We start from the raw sequence: 20,560 nt of genomic DNA, 5'->3' as shown, positions 1-20,560 counted from the left end.
CCAGGAGACACCAAACATAAGTTAGATGTTTGAGCCCTAGTTATGTCATGAAGTGTCTGGCCATCCCCATGATGAAACATGGTTCCAGTGGGTTTTTTTGTTGGGTGTTTTTTTTTTTTCTCTGCTTTACACCAAAATGCAGAGCAAGCTGCATCTCCTTTCCAGCCTGTGCTTCACCACCAAGGAAGACTGAACACTACTATTTGGGCTTCTGGCGTACCTGGACCATGTCTAGCCTCGAGCAGGCTGAGTTCACTTGCGAAGTCAGGATACATTTAGGGTTTGGGATTCTCTTCCTATCCCCAGTGCCAAAACTAAGGTGTCAGAAAGCTGTGAAAACACGAGAGCTTCATATAAATGCTCATTCACAACAGAAAAGTGTTTGTTGGTATGCTTGAGCTAAATAAGGGCATTGCAGGACTCCTTAACTTGCTCCTTCATAGAAAACATCTTTTAAAAACTCCAGTTTCACATCAGGCTGCTCTTTTTGGCAGGCCTGAGAAGCACCATACACTTGAAGGGGAGAAATTCAAATGAGTTTCTGTGCGGATTACCTGAGTTTTTCAATTAACTATTTTTTTAACATTGTAATTTACCAAATTGTTCGTGATACAGTTCTTTCAGGCATTAAATGTTTCAACACCAATCCCACTGTCAGTGTGACCTTCCCTCCACCAAAGGCCCCAGTTCCCCAACCCACCACACCAGGCTGCAGGCACAAATCTGTTTTAGATTGTCTGTTACAACACAAAGGCAAGTGAGATTATCAAATCATAGATCAATATGAGTCAACTTGCAATCATTGTTACATCTCACAGTGATGTTACTAAAGTCATTGTCTGAGTGTCTGCTGTGCGGGTGGTGCTTGTTGAGCCTTCTGTGTGATTGTTGAGGCTCGTAGAGCTTGGTGGTCTCGTAGGAAACTTTCCAATCAGATTTGCTGTGATCCTGCTAGGCTGACAGTACTGTGAAATCTTGAGGTCCAGGAGCTGTAGATCTGGTGGGCTGGCAGCATGATGAAGGTCAGTTGTGGACCCTCGTCGTGTGTGGCTTCAGATTGCTGAGCCTTCAGGCAGAGAGGGGACTCTGCCCACCCCCGTTTTTGAGAACGCTCCAAAGTTCTCAGCCTGGGAAGATGCTACAGTATCACGTTCTATTGGAGACGTGATGTTGGGTGTTTCTCTGCCAGCAAGAATGCAGGTGTGGGCCTGCTAGGTCTCCCAGTGACAGGGATGGGCATTCAGCCCGCCCCTGCAGACTGGGGCCACCCGGGAAGATTCAGCTGCGGCGTATTCTTTGTGAGATTAGATGTGAAGCAGGGCTGTTCCTGTTGGAGGGTGTCGGGAATGCACGCAGGCTCCCGTGCCGTTAGGCATAAACAGGAGTCTGCAGCCCCCATCACAGGAAGGCCCCGGAGTTCTCAGCCCGAACAGTCTACCTGGGAAGAACCAGCCATGTTATGCTCTTCTGGAGACCAGCACTGGGCCATTTCTCTGTGGGAAGACGCTCAGGTAACTCTTGGGGTAAGTATTTGAGTGGTAACATACCAACCAAAACTGAGGCTTTGACAGGACTCAGTCTAACATTTAACGGTGAAAATAAGTAACTTCCTTTGTGCTGGATAGGCCTGAGTGAAATGTGAAAATAAAAGCTCTCTCCTCCTTGCGGAGCTCAGGGATGTGGGGTGCCGGGGGCTGAATCCATGGCAGCCGATTGCAAGGCTACCCTGTCTCTCTGGCCCTGAAACAGCTTATGTTTTAAGGATACTTTAAAACTAAATCATGGACCTGGTTTAATAGCAGCTAGAGGAAAAGCACGTGGTCATGAGGCTGAGTCCCTGGAGAGCCACATGCAGTGAGTATGACCCTGGCCGCTCTCCTGAGCACAAAGCCGGGGTTAAGCCCTGAGCACGAGGAGGTGTGGCCCCAAACCAAAAATTCAAGTAAGTGAGATTTAGCCAAATACACCCAACAGAAATTCCTCTTATCATCAAATTGTTAACACAATGTTTTATTGTTGGTTTTTTGTTTGGAGGAGCCACATCCTACTATGCTCAGTGCTCACTCCTGATGGGGCTCAGAGGACCTCAGTTTCCCCACCTGTGAAACAGAATACACTGTTTCTGGGGGCAGTGTGGGAAACGAGTGCAGCTGGCTGGGGAGATGGAGAGATGGCATGAAGGGCTGAAGCATTTGCTTTGCAAGCGGGAGTCCCAGGTTCAATCCCCAGTTTCAGTCCCCTGCTCTGCCTGGTTCCTCACCAACACCAGGCATCAGCCTAAGCACTGTGCCAGTAGTAGTTCTGACAACACCTAGTATGCCGCTCCCCACATAATAGTTAAGCAAAGTGTTTTTTTTTTTCTCTTGGTCACTGTGCTTAACTACTCCCAGAAGTATCTCAGACACTCAGCCCTGAGACTCTCCAGGGGATAGAGACTAATACTGTCAAAGGGTGAGCACAGTCCTGGGTGTCCTGAGCTCCTGCCCATCTCCCAGGGGGACTGGGTTTGGGTAAGGAATCCCCAAGGCTGACAGCTCCTCCTGGCCTGACCCCTATTTTATAGGAGAGAGGAAGCTACCCCAGACGTCTGTGCCCATAAACACGCCAGCTTTGCTGCTGGCCATGTGGGGTGCAAGCTTGAGTGCACCCAGCATCCTGTCACCCCCCACCCACCCATTCTCAGCATGGGCTCCTAGGCATGCAGTTGCCACCGTTGTTTTTGAAGCAGCTGGGCCAGGTCTGAACTCTGGGCTGCATCGCCCACCCAGACCTTGGGGGCAGCCAGACTGGCAGGTGCTGAGAAGATCCACAACAGTATTCACACACACCCCCAATCCCTGACTGGCCTGTCCCTCTGGGCAGAGCACCCCCTCATGCATCCCTTCCCTGAACCCCAAGACTGCGTGCTGTTCTAGCTCTTCCCCATTCTCTCGCTCTGCAAACTCATACTCACTTCGGAGCCAGAGAATGTCAGCCACACCTGAGGAGCAAATGCACTGCGATCCCCAAGTTCTCTGGGTGCAGGAAGCAGGAATCCGTAGCTCTATTTTCGGAGGGAATTTTTGTTTTTGTTTTGGGACCACACCTGGCTGTGCTTGGGGCTTGCCCCTGGCTCTGTGCTCAGGGGACCGTATGTGGCACCTGTGATTGAACCCAGGAGGGTTGCATGCAAGGCAAGCACCCTACCTGCTGTACTGTCTCCAGGCTAGGGGAAATTTAATAAAGCAGTTTATAGAAAAGTAAATGTTGCCACAATGCTATGAAATTTTATTAATTATAATCTGAATTTCCCTTTGGAAGTGGCATGAACCTTTGAGTGTGTCCCGAATAAGATTTGAGAATTTATGTGAGAGCTTATTCTGAAAAGAAGCCTCCTTGGCAAGGGACATGAGGGAGCTTCGAACGTCTCTGTGCCAAACAGAAAGTGGCCACCAGGGGGCGGTCTCGTATGCTCTATCCTGAAAAGGGGTCCTTGAACTGCATCGAGAGGCTGGAGCAGACTGGAGAACAACCCAGCTGCTGGCACACTAAGCAAGACTAGCTCTTCCCGACCTTGCTGGGTTTTTACTCCTCTGTCCTCCACTGCAGAAAATGTGAACAAGAAATGAGGAAAAGGTCATGCCCTTTTTCACTGCACTTCTTGCTGGACAGAACCTACTCAAGACTTCCCTAACTCGCAGTTTGTGATCACTTGTTGCCAACACTGAACCGGCATCAGTGTAAGGGGCTGATTCTCATCCCACATTACAGGCACTGGCACCAGTGCCACCAGTCCCTGTTGAGTCTGGGGTACCTTGGGGTGCCAAGGATGAACCCAGGTTGGCCATGTGAAAAGCAAGTGATCTACCCACTGTACTGTAACTCCAGTCCCTACATTTTAATGTTTGAATATTAAAGAACACTTTCTTAGAAAGAAAAACATTTCATGAAAATGAGCTGGGAAGGGTCAGGTGCTTGGTGGGGAGGCAGAGTGGTGCGTGTGGTTGGTAGAGGTGCTCCCGCTGCACCGAGACCCTGAGCACCTCTGCATCCAGGGCCACTGGGCCTGCCCCACAGCAGCTCTGCCTGGGCCCCAGGACACTGGACACTACCATGTCCTCCAGAGTCCTGCACGCTTGTCCTTCCTGGCACTCCACATCCTCCAGATAATTGCTTATAGTCTGGTTTTAAATTTGGGGCAAATTATTTATTTTGGGGTCAGGGATTACTCCTGGCTCTGTGCTCAGGGATCACTTCTGATGGGCTCCAGGGACCATATGTGGTGCCAGGGATCAAACCTGGGTCAACCATGTGCAAGGCCAGTGCCCTTCCCATTCATTGTACTGTTCCTCCAGTCACCCTGGATAAGTTGATGCGCCATGTTTTAGCTAGTTTTCTTGTTTTACAAAGAGTAGCATCTATTTTTTTCCCATACCCAGTGGTATTCAGGACTTACTCCTGGCTCTGTGTTTGGGGATCACTCCTCGCTGGCTCTGGGGACCTTATGGGGTACCAGGGATTGAACCCAGGCCAGGTGCATGCAAGGCAAACACCCTACCTGCTGTACAATTGCTCTGACCCAGAGCAGCAGCTTTTGCCCCATCTTGACAAGACAGCTGCCCCAAAGAAGATAATTCCCCAAGTAATGCGCCCCAAGGACACTGGGCTGATGTAGGCTCAGGCCCCACATTCTTCAGGCCAGTGGTCTGCCAGCAGTGAACTGAGAGACCCGGAAGGGAATCAAAAGAGCAGTGGGTGGCTCCAGTCCCACCCACAGGCAGCTGTCGTGTGGGAGACCCAACTTCACCCAGGTCCCCACCTCTGACGCCCCAGGCAGGCATGATCCCCTTCTCTGGAGCCTGGGCCTACCTGGGCCTGTGAGTTCCAGCTTTCTCACTTCTAGGATGAGTTTTATCCCCAGGTGTGGGCTCTGGCTGAACAAGCTGCCCCCAACTATCAAGCTCCTGTTTGAGGCCAGAGCTGCTCTCCCAGTGGGACTTTGTCAGGCCAGTAGCACCAGGTCTGGCCTCTCTAGGGAGCCAGAAGGTTGGGGCAGATGTCTGGAGTCCAGCTCCTCAGCACTGCTTGGGCCGGCTGGGCCTGGGTCCTGGGGCCCAGGGAGGTAGCAGCACACATGATGATGGAGGTCCGGTGTCCTGCTGCAGCCAGCTCACCTGAGGGACAGGCATGCCAGGGCTCTATTTCTCCTTCCTCCTTACCCTTGCCATATCACTCCATACATGACTTGGAAATCACCTGACTCCATAGAGAGTTCTAGAAGCTGTGCTGGGGAAGCCGGGCTGGATGCCTGCTGTGCGGAGAGTCCTACAGGAGAGTCTCTGGGGTCAGCTCTGCCCAGGGGCTGTGAGGGGGGCATCCTCACTCTCAGGGCGGGTGGCAGAGCTCAGCCCAGTGACTGGGTTAACATTACTCCTGGCTGCCCGTGGGTTGAGGAGCATTAATTCAAGGGAGCAGGCACTGGGCCTTGCTGAGTGGGGGCTGAGAGAGGCGTGCTGTAAGTGAGGGGGTGTCCATGCACTTCCAGTTAGAGACCAGAGGGGACCAGCAGTGCAGCAGGAGGCAGCCGGGGTCTGTTGGACCCAGAGTCAAGGGAGTGAGTCTGGGTCGGGGCTGCAGTGCACAGCGTGACAACACCATGGAACGACAGGGCTGCGAGGACACGGTCACACTCCCTGCACTGGCACCACAACGTGTGCAGGAAGGGGAGTCAGAGGGCCACAGACTTGGCCAGGAATCCCAAGGCAGCTCAGGGGAGACTCACTGGCCAGAGGAGTGCCAAGATGGGGGGCCTAGAGAAACCTGGGTCCTAGCGCTTCGGGACAAGATCCCAGGGTCAGACAGTGCTGTGAAGCTACACATTACAAGAATTCATCATAAGAGTCATCTCTCTCAAAAGAAGCCTTGGGTGCGCAACTCAAAAAAAAAACAAAAAGCATTAGCCCTGGGCTGGAGCAGTACTGTAGCAGGTGAGGCGAGCGGCTTGCCTTTCACGAGCTGCCCCAGATTCGATCCCTGGCATCCCGTATGCAGCGCCAGGAGTTAGCTCCTGAGCATCGTGGAGTGTGATCCTCCCCCCCCCAAAAAAAATTTAAATCGTTATCTGTCACCAGACCACCCCCTGTCCCCCACCCCCAGTCTCTGTTTGGCCCAAAGAAGTGGTTCCAGCGGAACTCCACCCCCTCCCCAGTTTCCATGATGCATCTCTAAATTTTGACTTTGCATCTACTCTTTGCTGCAGGCCCATGTAGTGGCCGGATCTCAGGGACAGGGGAGTGTAGGGCGGGCAGGTTGTGTGTGTGATGGAGCCAGGAGACAAGGCCTCTCAGCGAAGTGTGGAAGATGCCATCCTAGAAAGCACCTCCTCCTCTGCTCCTTCCCCACCCCGGGGGCCACTAAAAAGATCTAGGCTCCCTGCTGGCCCCAGGGCCTAGATAAGGTCTGTCCACAATTGCAGAAACTGTTGATACGTCCCAGCAACCATTTGTCGACTAAATAATTGTGATGTGAGTAAATGAAAACGAAGGCTCTGGTCTCTTGACTCCACAGGCTCAGTCTGCCATCCCAGGGAATGGGGCACGGCGGGAGGAAATGAGTCATTTGCTCCCCTTCTTGCTGGGGCAGGTTGAGATGAGATCTGAGAAAAGAGAGACAAAGAAGTGCAGAGCTGCTGCCTGAAGACCTCCCCTTGCTGGCTGAATCCAGAGACTCAGAGCCTCTGGACAACTTGCTCCAGAAACCGCGTTACCTGGAGCTAAAGGCACCCAAACTGACCAGCTTTTTCCTCAGACTAATATAAAGGCTTAAAGCTTTATGGTGACCACTCCACTTTGAGATGACCCTGATGAGACAGAGGCCATTTGCTAGGCCACAGTCACAACTATTCCCTTACCTATCCATTATCCTAGCAGCCAACTGAACTATCGGTTCTAAATGTGTGTGATGAGTGACAGTGTGCTAGATGGTTTACTCTTAGGCTTACTAATGTAAAACTCTGCGGTTTACTGATCCCACTTGGGGAGGGGGCAGGCCTAAGCATGGGCCTAGTCCAGCACTGCCGGAGCCTTCCTGGAGATGCTGCCTGGGGGTCGGGCAACAAGAAGAGGGCTGCGGGGAACACACAGGACCCAGGACAGTGGGGCACACTCTGCCCAGCACAGATTCTGTGCCAGGGAATCTGGGGTTGCTTCTGAGGCCAGAGCAGAGCCTGTGCTGCCACTTCTCCTGGCCCCATGTGACCTCATCTGACCCCATGACCTGGTCCCACACCCCATGACCTTGTCAGAACCTGTAACTTCACCCCACCCTGACCTACCCTCACTCAGTGTGACCTCACCTGATCTAACTATCCTGTCTGGTTCTATGACCTCACCCACCCTCATGTAACACACCACCCACCCACCCCCGCCTCCACTAGGGACCCCACAGTGACCATGAGCAACGCAGGCACCCCCTCACTAGTCTCAAGGTCGGCCCAAGAGGCCCCCAAGTTATCTCAGCACAGCCCCGCCCCTTGCCCTTCCACCAGCGCAGGGAGCTGGGCCCAGGCTGAGGGCCGCCCTCCCCTGGGTTCCCGGCTGTCCACAAACCGGGACCGCCCCCTGCTCCTACCTAAGTCACCGCGGACTTGATGTCAGATGGTCAGCGCCACTGACAATGCACACGATGACTGCAGGATGTTGACCTTCTCCAGGCTGTCCCAGGTGAGGGTGATGTGCGACAAGAGCACGGGCGCGCCCCACCTCCTTCTAGTCCTGCTGTCTCCGCGCCGTCCCCAGCTGACAAGAGAGGCCCTGTCGTAGGCATGGGCCCTCGACAACACCCCCCACCCTGCCCCAGCATGGCCACCTGCCCGCCTGCGTACACACACCACTGGTCCCCGCCTCATAGCTCCAGGGCACTCGGAAGGGTCAGTCGCTTCCTTCCAGCCTGCCCTGCCCTCCACAGAGGGATGTGTGCGCCTCTCCAGCACCAGCCAGCACTACAACGTGAGACAAGATCAGGGCGCTGCGCGAGCAGGTCCAATGGCAGTTGGTCCAGTGGCAGTTGGACCAGTAGCAGTTGCATGACCTGCCCCACCCACCGAGTCACCCCACCCACATAGCCAGTCACACCTATTGAGTCGGCCCCGCCCACTGAGTCAGCCCCGCCAACTGAGATGGCCCCGCCCACTGAGTAGCCCCACCCACTAGTAGGCCCCACCCACCAAGTCAGCCCCGCCCACTGAGTCAGCCCCACCCACCGACTCGCCCCGCCTAACGACTCACCCAGCCCACATAGTCAGCCACACCCACCGCCACAGCTCCTGTCCATCTTGTCTGCAGCCGTAGGGCGCCCAGAACTCTGCAGTCCCTTAGACTTGAGAGAGGAGGTCCCTGCTGTGTGCCACGCCATCCCTCCCACCCCACACCTCGACCTCCCGCCGGCCCATGCTGTGTTCCTGATTTCTCCATCCCTGCTCACTGCAGTGCTCCTCCAACTGGCAGACTGGTCATGTGCAAGAGCCCCCACTGCTCCCCACGCACCCCGACTCATGTAGCCTCAGAAATCCCCTCAGAGAGGTCTCTAACCCTCAGCACACCCTCCCAAACCGTCCCGACCATCGCCCTCTACCCTATGTGTGGACTCCTAGGCCTCCAGATCTGGTCACCTTTCTAGTGCATATCTAGAGGAAACTTCCTGGGATGCAACAAACTAAGGCCTGTCCCTCTTTGCCTTTTGGAGGTACATGTGGCCTTGTGTGGACCTCAGCATCACAGGTCTCCCTGGCTGCTATAACAGCCAATGTCCAGCCTGAGCCTCCAGGAGAGCCCACACACTTGCACTGGGATGACATCAGGTTCACCATCCCCGTCGCAGTGACAGCCAAAAGCCGTGACCGCAAGCAATGAAGCCCACATGACCAGTGGCAGAGAGATCGCTCAACTTTGCATGGTGCACAGAAGATCACAGGGATGACCCCCAAACATGACCTCTGAGCACTGCTGGTGTGGACCCAAACCAAAATGACAGAAAATTTGCCTCTGGGAAAGAGGCTGATGCTGAGGACATGGCCCCAGAGGGGAGAGCCACCAGGCTCCATACAATTCACCAGCCTCGGTTTCCCCACTCTGCCATAGCTTCTCACTTGTCTGAAGAAGTTCCCTGGGTAGAGAAGTGGAAAAGGTAAGCTCCCAGATTTGGGGGTGTGAGGTCAGACCCACCCAAGAGAAGGTGCTTTCTGGCACTTCTCCCAACCCCTTCCAATGATCCATTCCCCCATTTCTACCAACCTCATCCCTCTCTACTGAACCCACCCTGACCCTGAGCCCAGAAAAAAACGAGGCGTTGCAAACTGAGAGAAGCCGAGTTTATTCCTGTGATTTGGGACTTGCTGCCAAGAGTCCTGAGAATCCTCCCTTCCAGGACGCAGAGGCAGAGAGATCTTGTGAAAAGCAACGCCCCTCAACGCAGGACCAGCCCTGGCCCCGCCCAGGGGCCCTCTACCCTTAGCTCAAAGGAGGCAAAAGCGAAGGAGAGCCAGGCGGGTGTGGTCTGAGGTTGCAGGGACCAAGCTGGGCCGGCCCACCAACCTGGAGGCCCTGGCACAGCAGGAGGCTCACGAGGGCAGGATATAGGACAGACCGGAAGTCAGGTGGCTGCTGCCACCCCGGCTCCCTTCTCATCTCCACCAGGGTTCTCGGCCTTGCTCGCCAGGCTGTAGTAGTGGGTGCGCATGCGCTGCTCCACGGTCAGAAAGTCTGGGCGCTCCTCCCACCTGTGCGGGATGCAGGGTGTCAAGGCCACACCCCAGGAGAATGGTGGGCATGCATGGGGTTCAGGAGGCCAGGGAGGCTGCGTGGGGGGAGGGAGCACTGGGTCTCGGGGGAGTCACTACAGCACCTTGCGGGAGAGCTGCTGATATTCGCGATGAGGAGGGAACCGTCTATTGGGGTCAGCTGCTGAAGAGGTGGGGCACTGAGTTCAGCTCTGGGCATCACTACTGAGCATCAGGAGCTACGCTGCCGGGAATGTTGAGCCAGGACATTTGGTGACAGGTGGGGGCTCATGCGGGTGGGTGCAAGTATTTCCCCGCAGTGGAGCACAGATGGAGGTTCATCCAGGTCCCAACTGTGTGGGATGTTGGCTGTGAGCCTCTTTGGGAGTTGGCACACCTCACTGTTAGAGCCAGGTCAGTAAGCTCGGGGTGGTAATTCATTTTTTATAAACCGGGGTCTGTGTATTGCATTGCCTGCGTGTCCACCAGGAAGCTGAGGTAAGAAAAGGCATCATGTCTCTCTGCTCCGTGAAGGAGAATAGCCTGTTTGGGTGCGTGTTGCCAGATGTTGGAGGCAGTTTTGATACTGATGTTGTTAGGAATTGCAATGTTTGAGGGCTGGCTTGAATATATTAGTGGGTGCCCTCTGGGTAGGGGCTGAAGGTTGGACAGGCATGGAGAGTTCTGGGGTGCTGGACTGGAGGAGTGTCCTGGGTCAGCTCAGGAACACTGAGCACAGAGGCACACCCTGGCCAGGGGGTGCTGGGGCAAGCTGTGTGCTGATGGCCTGAGGGCATTCTGTGGCACTGACGGGGCCAACCAGCCCAGGAGTCCTCCAGGGGGCCCTTCTGCCCACCCCACTCACTTGTAGATCCAGCAGTCATTCATGAGTTTGTACACTTCCGGTGGGCAGCCCGGTGGGCACTCCATCCTATTGCCCTGCTCAATGAAAGCCATGACCTCCGGCCCCTTCATCTTCTGCTCAGGCAAGAAGCAAAGGTGTGTGGGTATCCAGGGCCCTCCACCTGCCCTCCACCCAACCCACCTCACCTCTTCTCACTGTACCTGGTCCCACTTTGCCTCACCCCATCCCACCTAGTCTCACCCTGCCTCATCTCACTTCACCCCCATCCCACCTCACCTCATTCCATCCCACCTCACCTCCATCCCATCTAGCCTCGCCCCCACCCCACTTTGTCGCACCCCACCTCACCTATCCTCTTCCTGCCTCACCTCGCCTCACCCCATTCCACCTCAACTCATTCCACCCTGCCCTTGGCCTCCTGCCCACCTTGTAGGGTTTCTGGCCATAGGAAAAGGCTTCCCACATGGTGACTCCATAGCTCCACACGTCACTACGGCTGGAGAACTTGCGGAAGTTGATACACTCCGGTGCATACCACTTGAGCGGCCACTTGCCCGCTGAGCGGGCCTGAGGAGGAGGAGGCGAGGCTGCAGTTGAGTGAAGGGTGGCAGGGCAGGGTCCTCTGCCACCACCACCCACTGTACTCCCCAGGCACCCTGGTTCTCACTGTGTAGTAACTGTCGTCGGCACCCAGGGCCTTAGAGAGCCCAAAGTCGCTGATCTTGGCGTAGTGCCGGTTCACTAGAAGGACGTTGCGCGCTGCTAGGTCTCGGTGCACAAAGTTCTTCTCCTCCAGGTACTTCATCCCCATGGACACTTGGTGCAGCAGCTCTGCCACATTGCTGATTGGAATCTCCTCCCTGCGGTGCGGGGGCGGGGGGTGGGTGGGAGGGGAAGCCAGGGACCCGACAGGCTGCTCATGTGCTTCCCGTGAGCCAGGAAAACCTACTGCAGCACCCATCCAGACTTGACTAGCTTTAAATATCACCCACGTTTTAAGGAGAGCAGTATGGAGATATCTCCCAGCTTTAAAACAGAGCTCCCAAATGACTCAGCGATTCCACTCCTTGGGATCTACCCACAAGAACACAAAAGCACTAACTCGAAAATAACTGGTGTATAGAACTGAGCTTTCCAAGACAGGCGGGGCGGCTGGGAGTGGATACTGAGTGGTGGAGAGGTGGTGTCGGAATGACTTTGCATTAAATCGTATCATTAACAGTACTGTAAATCATGGCCTAAATTTTTTTAAAAATCAGGGAACAGAGAGATAATACAGTAGGTAGGGTGCTAGCCTTAAACTCTGTCAACCTGTGTTTCATTCCCAGCATTCCATATGGTCCCCTAAACACCACCAGGAATGATCCCTGAGTGCAGCACCAGGAATAAGCTCTGAGCACGGCCGGATGTGCGCTCCCCTTGACCCCCACCCAACACACACAATTTTTTGGGTTTTTTTTTTTTTTTTTTTGCTTTTTGGATCACACTGACGATGCACAGGGGTTACTCCTGGCTTTGCACTCAGGAATTACTCCTGGCAGTGCTCAGGGGACCATATGGGATGCTGGGAATCGAACCCGGGTCGGCGGCGTGCAAGGCAAATGCTCTACCCGCTGTGCCATCGCTCCAGCCCCTACACACACAATTTTTAAAAAATAAAAACCATAGGGGCTGGAGTGATAATACAGTGGACCGGGCACTTGCCCCATCTACATAGGCCAAAGGACTGAGCACCCACAGCACCTGCTATGAAGCCCCACGCCACCAGCAAAAGCCTGAGTGGCAGGTGATGTGTCCCCAGGAAGAGAAGAGAAGGCAGCTGTGTGGGGAAGGGCTGGGGTCAAAAGGAGCACAGAGGGACTGGCGATTGGAAAGCAGCACCAGGCAAAGGCCAGAATAAATATTTGTGCTTTTGCAGGTCCCTCTAGTTCTGTATGTCTTTGTTTTGCTTTTGGGTTGGGTTTTTTTCCCCTTTTGACAATATTTTAAAAATGCAACACCCAGTGGTAGAAAACAAGCCTTGGACTGCAGATCACTGGACCCTTGGATAGTCAGAGATTGCTGGCAATTTTCCTGGGCTGTGAATTTGGCAACTGATGCTTCTAAAGCTCTTGCCAGCTGGTGTCTAAGCACCCATCATAGCAACTCACTGGGTCCTCCCAGTGGCCCCTTGAAGCAGATAACAAGGAGGAAGCAGGAGAGATCACAAAGCCAGCCTGGGGCCCACCAGTTGGTGGCAGAGCTGGGACTCAAGGCCCAGAGTTCTGCAATCTGCACTGTTGCAGCTGTGAGTGTGGGCATTGGGGTGTGAGTGAGGTATGGACATGAGTAAAGATGAGGTCATGAGAGGGGTCCCAGTGCCTGTCCCCACCACACACAGGACTCACTTCTTCCCCAGGAGGAACTTGTGCAGGGGCCCACTGCTCGCCATCTCCATGACCAGCATGAGTGCCTCAGCCTGGCATAGGCCGATGAGCCGCACGATGTAGGGATTGTCCAGCTGGTGCATGATCTGTGCCTCACGCATCATGTCATCCTTATTCGCCTTCTCTGTGCCATGTTTCAACACCTTGATGGCCACATCGATCTGCTTCCTGGTGGGTGGACAACGCAGAACAAGGCATATAGGTGAGGGTAGAAGCCATGCTCAGCCCCCTCCTGACCCACCCCCTGTTTCCCTAAGCTTTGAGGGGTCCTAGCCACAGTTCATCACTCAGATCTCCATTCAGGGCCTGCACTCCTGAGGGTCTCTGGTGGAGCCAGGAGTGTCTCTGGGGAAGTGCAGTCCCTCGCTGGAACTGTCCCCCACTTGTAAGAAACATCTCCAGACTCCACAGCACTCAGTGACGGGTGAGGTGGGGTGGCAAGGAAGGCGCCCTGTGCTGCCCTTGGGTCAGCAGTGGGCTCACCTCACTGCAACTCCCCAGCCCCCAGACTGTCCCCACTCCATCCTGGGGAACCCTCCAGCATCCAATTGCCTGTCCCGGGGCGGATTCCCTGGACATCCCACCTCCAACCTTCAAGGCTGGTGATAATCCCCTCCCCTCAGCCACCCCTTAACACCCACGGACTGCAATGGCTGCCACCTACTTGCGCATGCGGTAGACGCCCTGACGCACAGAGCCAAAGTTGCCGCTGCCAAGTTCGATGTCAGCCATGATGAGGTTGTCACGCTTCAGGAAGAGCTTCTTGTTCTTGAGCTCCTCGGGGTCGCTGTAGGGGCTCTCATACACGCTTGTGTCCATGGGCATTGGCCTCGGTTTCTCCGGGGATGCAAGGCGTGCTGGCATGCACACACAGACAGACACACACGCACACACACACACCAGCATCCCTCCAGATCAGGGAGAGAGACAGGGACAGGCAGGGCAGCCTCCCTCCCACAGGCACGTGAACACATGTGTGCCCTCTTATTTCCGATGGATGATGTTGTGCCCAGGCAGTGTGAAAGGCATGAGTATCTGTGTGCATGTGTACCCCTGTGTGCAGCAGCCCAAGTTCATGGATGTGCTCCCGTGAGCACTCCTGCCACAGCAGTGCATGAACACTGATACAAAGGCCGGTGCTTTGCCCATGTGTCTGTGTGGACGCATAGCAGCACTGTTCTATGAGGGCTTGCAGCGGGGGGGAGCCTCATGGGCACAGAAAGGTGCGGGTGTCCTCTGTGCCTCACTGGGAAGATTTGCACCCACACAACAAACGTGCATTTCCTGCAGGCATTTTTGGAACTGGCCTGTGGCACCTTCCTACTCAACTGGGTTCAAATCCCAGCTCCAGCCTGTCTGGGGGTTGGGGGGGCACCTTTGAAAGGCAGTTGCTCGCTCTTTCTCATCAGTAAAACAGTGACTGGGGCTGAGAAGGGAGCTCAATGGGCTGCACGTTTATGGGAGTCAAAGGATGGATTCCCTGCATCACCGGGTCCCCCAGCATCCGTAGGAGTGACTTCAGAATAAGAGCTGGGAGTACCCCTAAGCCCTGTCTGGTGTGCCACCACCAACACCTGTAACAGTGCGACTGAATTTACTTTATAAGATACACCAGGAGGAGCCAGTGGGCTCACAGGCATGTGAGTCCAGGATGTGGTGGGCACGGGACTTACAAACACGGCAGCCCGACAGCCCAAGGATCCATGGGCCAGCCTGCACCATGGGTGGACACACACAACATCCCTCCCCTGCCACACCCTAGCAGAGCCCAGCCTGGGACCCCACATCCCACCGGGCACCAGCCCCCCCCCCCAATCTGTCCCTCTGCTGGCTCACCTGGCTCAGGAGTGTATCCATCTGAGTTGAGTGTGTCAACCCGCCTCTGAGGTCAAAGGTCACAGGGTCAGTCAGCAGGACATGAGCTGGGGGCACCTAACTCCTTCCCTGACACGCCTGGGTCCCCAGGGATGGTGCTGGGGGTATGAGGGATCTGCTTCTGTAGCAGCCCCACCCTCCATCCAGCCCTGCAGGGAAGGGGACTCACAGCCCTTCCCGACTCCAGACCCCTCCATCCCAAATGACTCACATGGGTGAAGGTGGAAGGGTGAGCTGGGAGAGTGGGAGCTGCAGCCCCTGGAGGAGCAGAAGGAACAGTGAGGGGGGTGGGCAGTGAGAAGTCTGCACCCCCCACATCCCTGGCACTACCACTTACCTGTGCTGGCGCTAGCGCTGGCATTGGGGCACGGCTCTCGCAGGCAGAAGATGAGCCCATCAGCCTTCAGCTTCAGGTACTCCACCAGCTGCAGGGACCAGGGTCAGGGCCACAGCTCAGCTCCTCCCCTGAGCATCGTACCTCAATGTCACCCCCCAAAAGAGAGGGCGGGCAACGAACCTGCCAGAGAGTGTCAAACTTGGTGCCCTCAGGGATGCAGTATTTGCCTGCCTTGTCCTGGCTGATGAGGTAGTGGTACACAGTCTTTCCATAGATTAGGGACAACGCGTAAGTGCCCTGTTCCTTCCGGGGTCTCAGCCTGGGGAGGGGAGGGAAGGCATATCACCCTGATAGCAACCTGGCCTTCCCACCAGGCCCTGTTCCCACCCCCCCCCCACACACACACACACACTCCCACACACACAGTTTAAAGGCTCTGCATCATAAACTCTCATGTAGATGCAGCAGGAACTGGAGAGACCAAGGTCAGACCCTACTCCATGCTCAGACCTAAAGAGGCCCAGGGGGAGAAAGTGTTCACAGGAGGAAGCTGCCCCCGGATGGGGCGGGTTGGAGAGGGGCATTCAGCGGCCAATCAAGGGCATCCCCTAGCCATCACTTGCCCACCTATCATGATATTCAAACAGTCACTCAGAAGGAAGATCCTGCCCCCCAGCAAACATGAACACACACACACACACACACACACACACACACACACACACAGGTCAACACACACAGATACGCACAGACCTGGAGTCATAGCCAGACACCTCCGCCCACCATCCAGGGGAAAACCTGTCACAACAGTCATGTTTTGAGTCACTGATACGGTTCTGTTTTCCTGTTGAGTGTAGATTTCAGCGGAGGTGGGGACCACAGAGGAGTAGGGACCAAACATCAAAAGGCCACAAGGGCGAGTGCGGCAAGAGGGAGGCTGAGAAGGCCACAAGAGGTGAAGGGGTTAAATTTGGGCTCTGCCTCTGGATACTCATCTGGGTGTGCATGTGTGAGCATGTCTGTGAGTGTGTTTGTGCGTGTGTGTCTGTGAACATGTGTGTATGCATGTGTGTATGAGCCTGTCTGTGAGCGTATTTGTGCATGAGCACCTCAAGCATAGGCCATGTTCTGGTGCTGCTCTGAGGACGGGGCATGGCAGTGAGCAAGATAGGCCAGCACCTCTCAATCAGGCCAGAGAACGTCCCTAAACTGCACAACAAACATGGGAGGCATGAGGGGCAGCATGCATACTTCTCTGGACAGCAAGTGCCCCGGGCAGTACAGGCCTATGTAATTCCTAGCCATAGCGGGTAGGGATACCAGGAGAGATAGGAAGACTGTCACAGTGAGGACATCTGCCATCCTCGGGCCCCAAAAGAAGCCCCCACGAAGTCTCTCCATCTCTGGTCACCTGGGCAAGCTCAGCTGAGCGATAGTACAGCAGGTAGGGCATTTGCCTTGCATGCAGCTAGCTGACCCCGGTTTGATCCCTGGCATCCCATACAGTCTCTCAAGCACTGCCAGGAGCAATTCCTGAGTGCAGAGCCAGAAAAAGCCTGAACATCGCCGGGTGTGATCCAAAAAGCTGCCTATGTTCAGAGACCGCTGGCAGAGCCCTGCTGGGGTTTTTCAGTAGCTTTGGCGAGTCCTCAGAGCAAACACAGCCACAGAGCTCAGCAATGGCTAAGACCAGAGCAGCAGGGACAGACATACACAGAGAGAGTCTTTGTAGGCTATCTCCAGTACCTTGCTTTAAACACACTGATACACATAGTCCTTAAAGCCAACTGTGAAGTTTGACAGGACAGTCGTCCAGGCTAGAGGGAGCTGAGGTCACACTCGCCCGGTGCTCCTGCAGCACTCAGGGTGAAAGTTCCTGACACCTCTCTGCCCTCACCTTCCTCTGCCTCTGCCACCTCCTCAGATAAAGCACTTGGACCTCCTAGCTTTTTCTTGAGAAGACCCAGAACCTTCTCCTGGTCTCTGTCTTTTCAATTTCCCAGGTCTGAGACAACATCCTTCAGCACAGCTCAGCACAGCTTAGAGGTTCCCCCACTCACACACACACACACATGTACACACACTCCCCACACACACTCTCCAATCTAAATAGGCAGCAGCTTCTTCCCTCCACACACACCTGACACCTGACACACTGTGGCAGTGAGCCATCTTTTCTGTCTCCCCAGTTCCCTGCCACATTCTTAGTGTAGCTGAGGCAGGGTCCACAGGAGGGACACAGTCATCACTCCTGGCATGAGGAAGTCACAGAAGACCAGTCCAGCCACCCACCAAGGGTCCACGGTGGGTAGGAACAGCCCTGACATTTCCGCTCTGCCCCAGTAACCCCTGCAGCTCCCTTCCCAGGTCCCTCTGCACGTTTCCAGAGGCAGGACCCTCTCAACATGGGCCACACACATACAAGCCTTCCGGGGGGAGCACCTGCGCAATAAGTCAGGTGTGCACCCCGCCTCCAGGACAGCCCCAATGCCCCAGCCTCCCCCCAGCCCCACCTACAGGAACTTGCCGTCGGTCTGCGAGCCAGAGTAAAGTTTGCGCTCGGCCTCCTCCCGCGTTAGGCTGCTGTGGTACCAGGGCATGCGCTCGTGAGCGGTGGTGGCGATTAGCTTCTCCACCTGCGGGGCCTGGCTGATGATGGCCTGCTCCAGAGCATCGCCCTAGGGAAGGGGGCGTCAATCCTGGGCCACAGCAAGTGTCGCCAGACGCGCGCATCTATCTCCCGGGCCACCCCATCCAGGCTATAGAGGGGCGGCCTCTTTCCACCCCCATCTCCCAGGCTCCGCCCGCCAGAGGACCGCACCCCCAGCCCCGCCTTCCAATCAGTGCCAAGTTCACATGCAATTGGCAACTGTGACCCTGGCTGGGAGCCGAGCAGCGTCGCGTGGAGAAAGGGGACCCCCGGTCCCCTCGCCTCGGCCCCTCCGGCCCCGGCGCGCTCCTCCACGTTCCCTTGGCGCGCGCGCTTTCCCTGGGCATCAATCAGGCCCAGCCCTGGAGGATTCCCCTCCGCGGCTCCCGACCCCTCAACTGCGTCTTCCAAACGGGACTCCCGCGGCTCAGCGCCAGGGGCCGCGACCTCACCTCCAGCTTCCACGTCTGGCGCACGTAGTCGCGCACCATGGCTTCGCGCAGGCTGTCGAAGACGCCGGGCTGCGGCTCGAGCCCCGGCGGCCGGTTGCAGGGCTTGCGCAGGTTGCAGGGCAGCCCGTCGGGGTCGCGGGAGTAGAACTCGCAGAGCTCGGCAGGGCCGCAGTGCGCCTTCCCGCCGGCGATGGCGTAGGTGCCGTTCAGCTGCCGCTCGATGGGGAAGTGGTGGAAGCGCACGTCGTGCACCAGCGAGAGCACGTAGCCGCCGAGCGAGCGCAGGCACTGGCGCAGCAGGAAGAGCCCGTCGGCCATGCCCGCCAGCTTCAGATGGTCCTCGGCCTCGGCGCGTGAGATGCTGCCGTAGAAGAAGGGCAGGTGCGCCGCGGGGTCCGGCATCGCCCTGGCTCGCCGCGCCCTGCGGGGTCGGAGACACGGTAGGTCAAGGGCTTCATCAGGACCCTGGCCTCAGTTCTTGACCCCTCGTGCCTGGTACTTGGAGTTAGTGGGACTCAGCCTGCAGGGCTGGGCGCCCTGGGAGGTGGCGCCGAGCAAGCCAAGCGTCGTGTGGATGGTGCGCCCTGCGGCAGAGGGCCTGGAGAGAAGGCCTGGCCTGCTGAGTTTGGAGCCTGCTGGGAGTCCCACACCCACCTCTGACTTGGCAGAAGCCCTGCGTGGAGCGCCCAGACACACCCTCCGCCCACATCCCTGCCCCTGGAACCAACTCTTGGTTTCCCAAACATGGGTTTGGCTGTGGTTCCGGCTGGTGCCGGGACACGGTAAGACAGATGCGTGCTGTCTCCTGTAGAGACAGGTGGGACAGGAGGAGATGCCTCAGCAAGGGATGGGAGAATCATCACTCAGCAGGAGATGGGAAAATCATCCCAAGGCCCCTCAGAGAGCTCTAAGGCAAAGGTACGCAAAGGTGCACTGACCTTGCCCGTGGGAGCAGCAGATCGGTGTGCCCTGCCCTGCCCCCAGTGTGCTCCTCACCTCTGTTAAGGACCCTCAGAGCCCAACGCTGAGGGGTGGGCACTGCAACTTAGTGTGTGAGCACCAGAGGACATGGTGCTGCCCCAAACACAGCTCATGTGTGAACACACTAAGGTGTGCGGCTCCGGTGAGCGCCGCCACCGCCATCATGACAGCAACACAAGGAAGGGAAGGGGGGTTGGAAACGATAATAAACGCCCTGTGTGGTGACTGTTAGACAAAGAGAGGCTGAGAGAAAAGAGGACACTGGAACAGGGTGTCCAACCTTAAGGAGGGGTGTGGACGCTGAGGCGAGGTGCTGGGGGATGGACCTTTCCACTGTGATGGACAGGTATAGATGCCCTGGAACTGGAGCAAGCTTTGCCTCCTCAGCCCACCTGCTCCCTTTCCACTGACCTTCGCCTTCTGCCTTAGAGATTCTCCTGTGTGGTGGGACAGTTCCACTGGATGTGCACATAATTTGCATTCAGAAGACCCAGGTCCAATCCCCAGCACCTCATGGTCCTCACCCCCTTCTTCCCCCCAGCACTACAGGAAACATCTCCTGAACACAGAATGGAGAGCAGTTCCTGAGTACCTCAGAATGGAACCCAAAAAGTGAAAAATAAAAGGAAAAAAAAGAGGAAATTTCCCTTCGTCCTGCCTTTCTGGTCAAGTATCTACATACTGCTATGTAATCTGAATATCCGTCAATGGCTGGAGTGATAGCACAGTGGGTAGGGTGTTTGCCTTGCACATGGCTGATCTGGGTTCAATTCCTTCGTCCCTCTCGGAGAGCCCAGCAAGCTACCAAGAGTGTCTCGCCCCCAAGGTACAGCCTGGCAAGCTACCTGTGGCATATTCGATATGCTAAAAACAGTAACAACAAGTCTCACAATGGAGACATTACTGGTGCCCACTCGAGCAAATCAATGAGCAACAGGATGACAGTGATCCATCAATGGGGATTGACTGAAGCACTGCTATAGTCATTAGACAGAAGAGGTGACACTGGGAAGTCTGCTCCTTGGCCCCTAAGGGGTTTGAAGACATTTAGGTAAATAGGATTCAGATGAGGGAGACAACCTTAGACTGGTTGCCCTCAACTTTGGGTGGGTAGAAGTAACGTCTACTAGCTAGATAAAAGATTACATTTGTTACATAGCATTATATGATTCTCTGAGTCAGATAGGTCAAAATTTCTCAGAACTCAGAATGTTAAGATC

The 20,560-nt window shown here is 55.7% G+C and overlaps 1 protein-coding gene and 1 pseudogene across 1 annotated transcript in view; both read right to left on the bottom strand.

Moving 5' to 3' along the window:
* Nucleotides 1-20,560, bottom strand: part of LOC129399576 (uncharacterized) — a 378,786-nt pseudogene that overhangs the window by 273,842 nt on the left and 84,384 nt on the right.
* The window catches only part of LOC101542134 (tyrosine-protein kinase ZAP-70), a 40,238-nt gene continuing 29,088 nt past the window's right edge, over nt 9,411-20,560 (bottom strand). The window contains exons 4-15 of the mRNA XM_055119781.1: nt 18,360-18,780; nt 17,775-17,935; nt 15,438-15,576; nt 15,258-15,345; nt 15,132-15,178; nt 14,882-14,927; nt 13,710-13,902; nt 13,007-13,213; nt 11,287-11,479; nt 11,046-11,186; nt 10,620-10,732; nt 9,411-9,754 (exon numbers count right to left, since the gene is read on the bottom strand). Coding sequence (XP_054975756.1) covers nt 9,628-9,754; nt 10,620-10,732; nt 11,046-11,186; nt 11,287-11,479; nt 13,007-13,213; nt 13,710-13,902; nt 14,882-14,927; nt 15,132-15,178; nt 15,258-15,345; nt 15,438-15,576; nt 17,775-17,935; nt 18,360-18,761 — 1,857 coding nt within the window. The 5' untranslated portion in view covers nt 18,762-18,780 and the 3' untranslated portion in view covers nt 9,411-9,627. The remainder of the gene's footprint in view (nt 9,755-10,619; nt 10,733-11,045; nt 11,187-11,286; nt 11,480-13,006; nt 13,214-13,709; nt 13,903-14,881; nt 14,928-15,131; nt 15,179-15,257; nt 15,346-15,437; nt 15,577-17,774; nt 17,936-18,359; nt 18,781-20,560) is intronic.

This window comes from Sorex araneus, chromosome X (genome assembly GCF_027595985.1).
Source record: "Sorex araneus isolate mSorAra2 chromosome X, mSorAra2.pri, whole genome shotgun sequence".
NCBI classification, from domain to species: Eukaryota; Metazoa; Chordata; class Mammalia; order Eulipotyphla; family Soricidae; genus Sorex; species Sorex araneus.
This window is presented reverse-complemented; position numbering and strand designations above follow the sequence as displayed.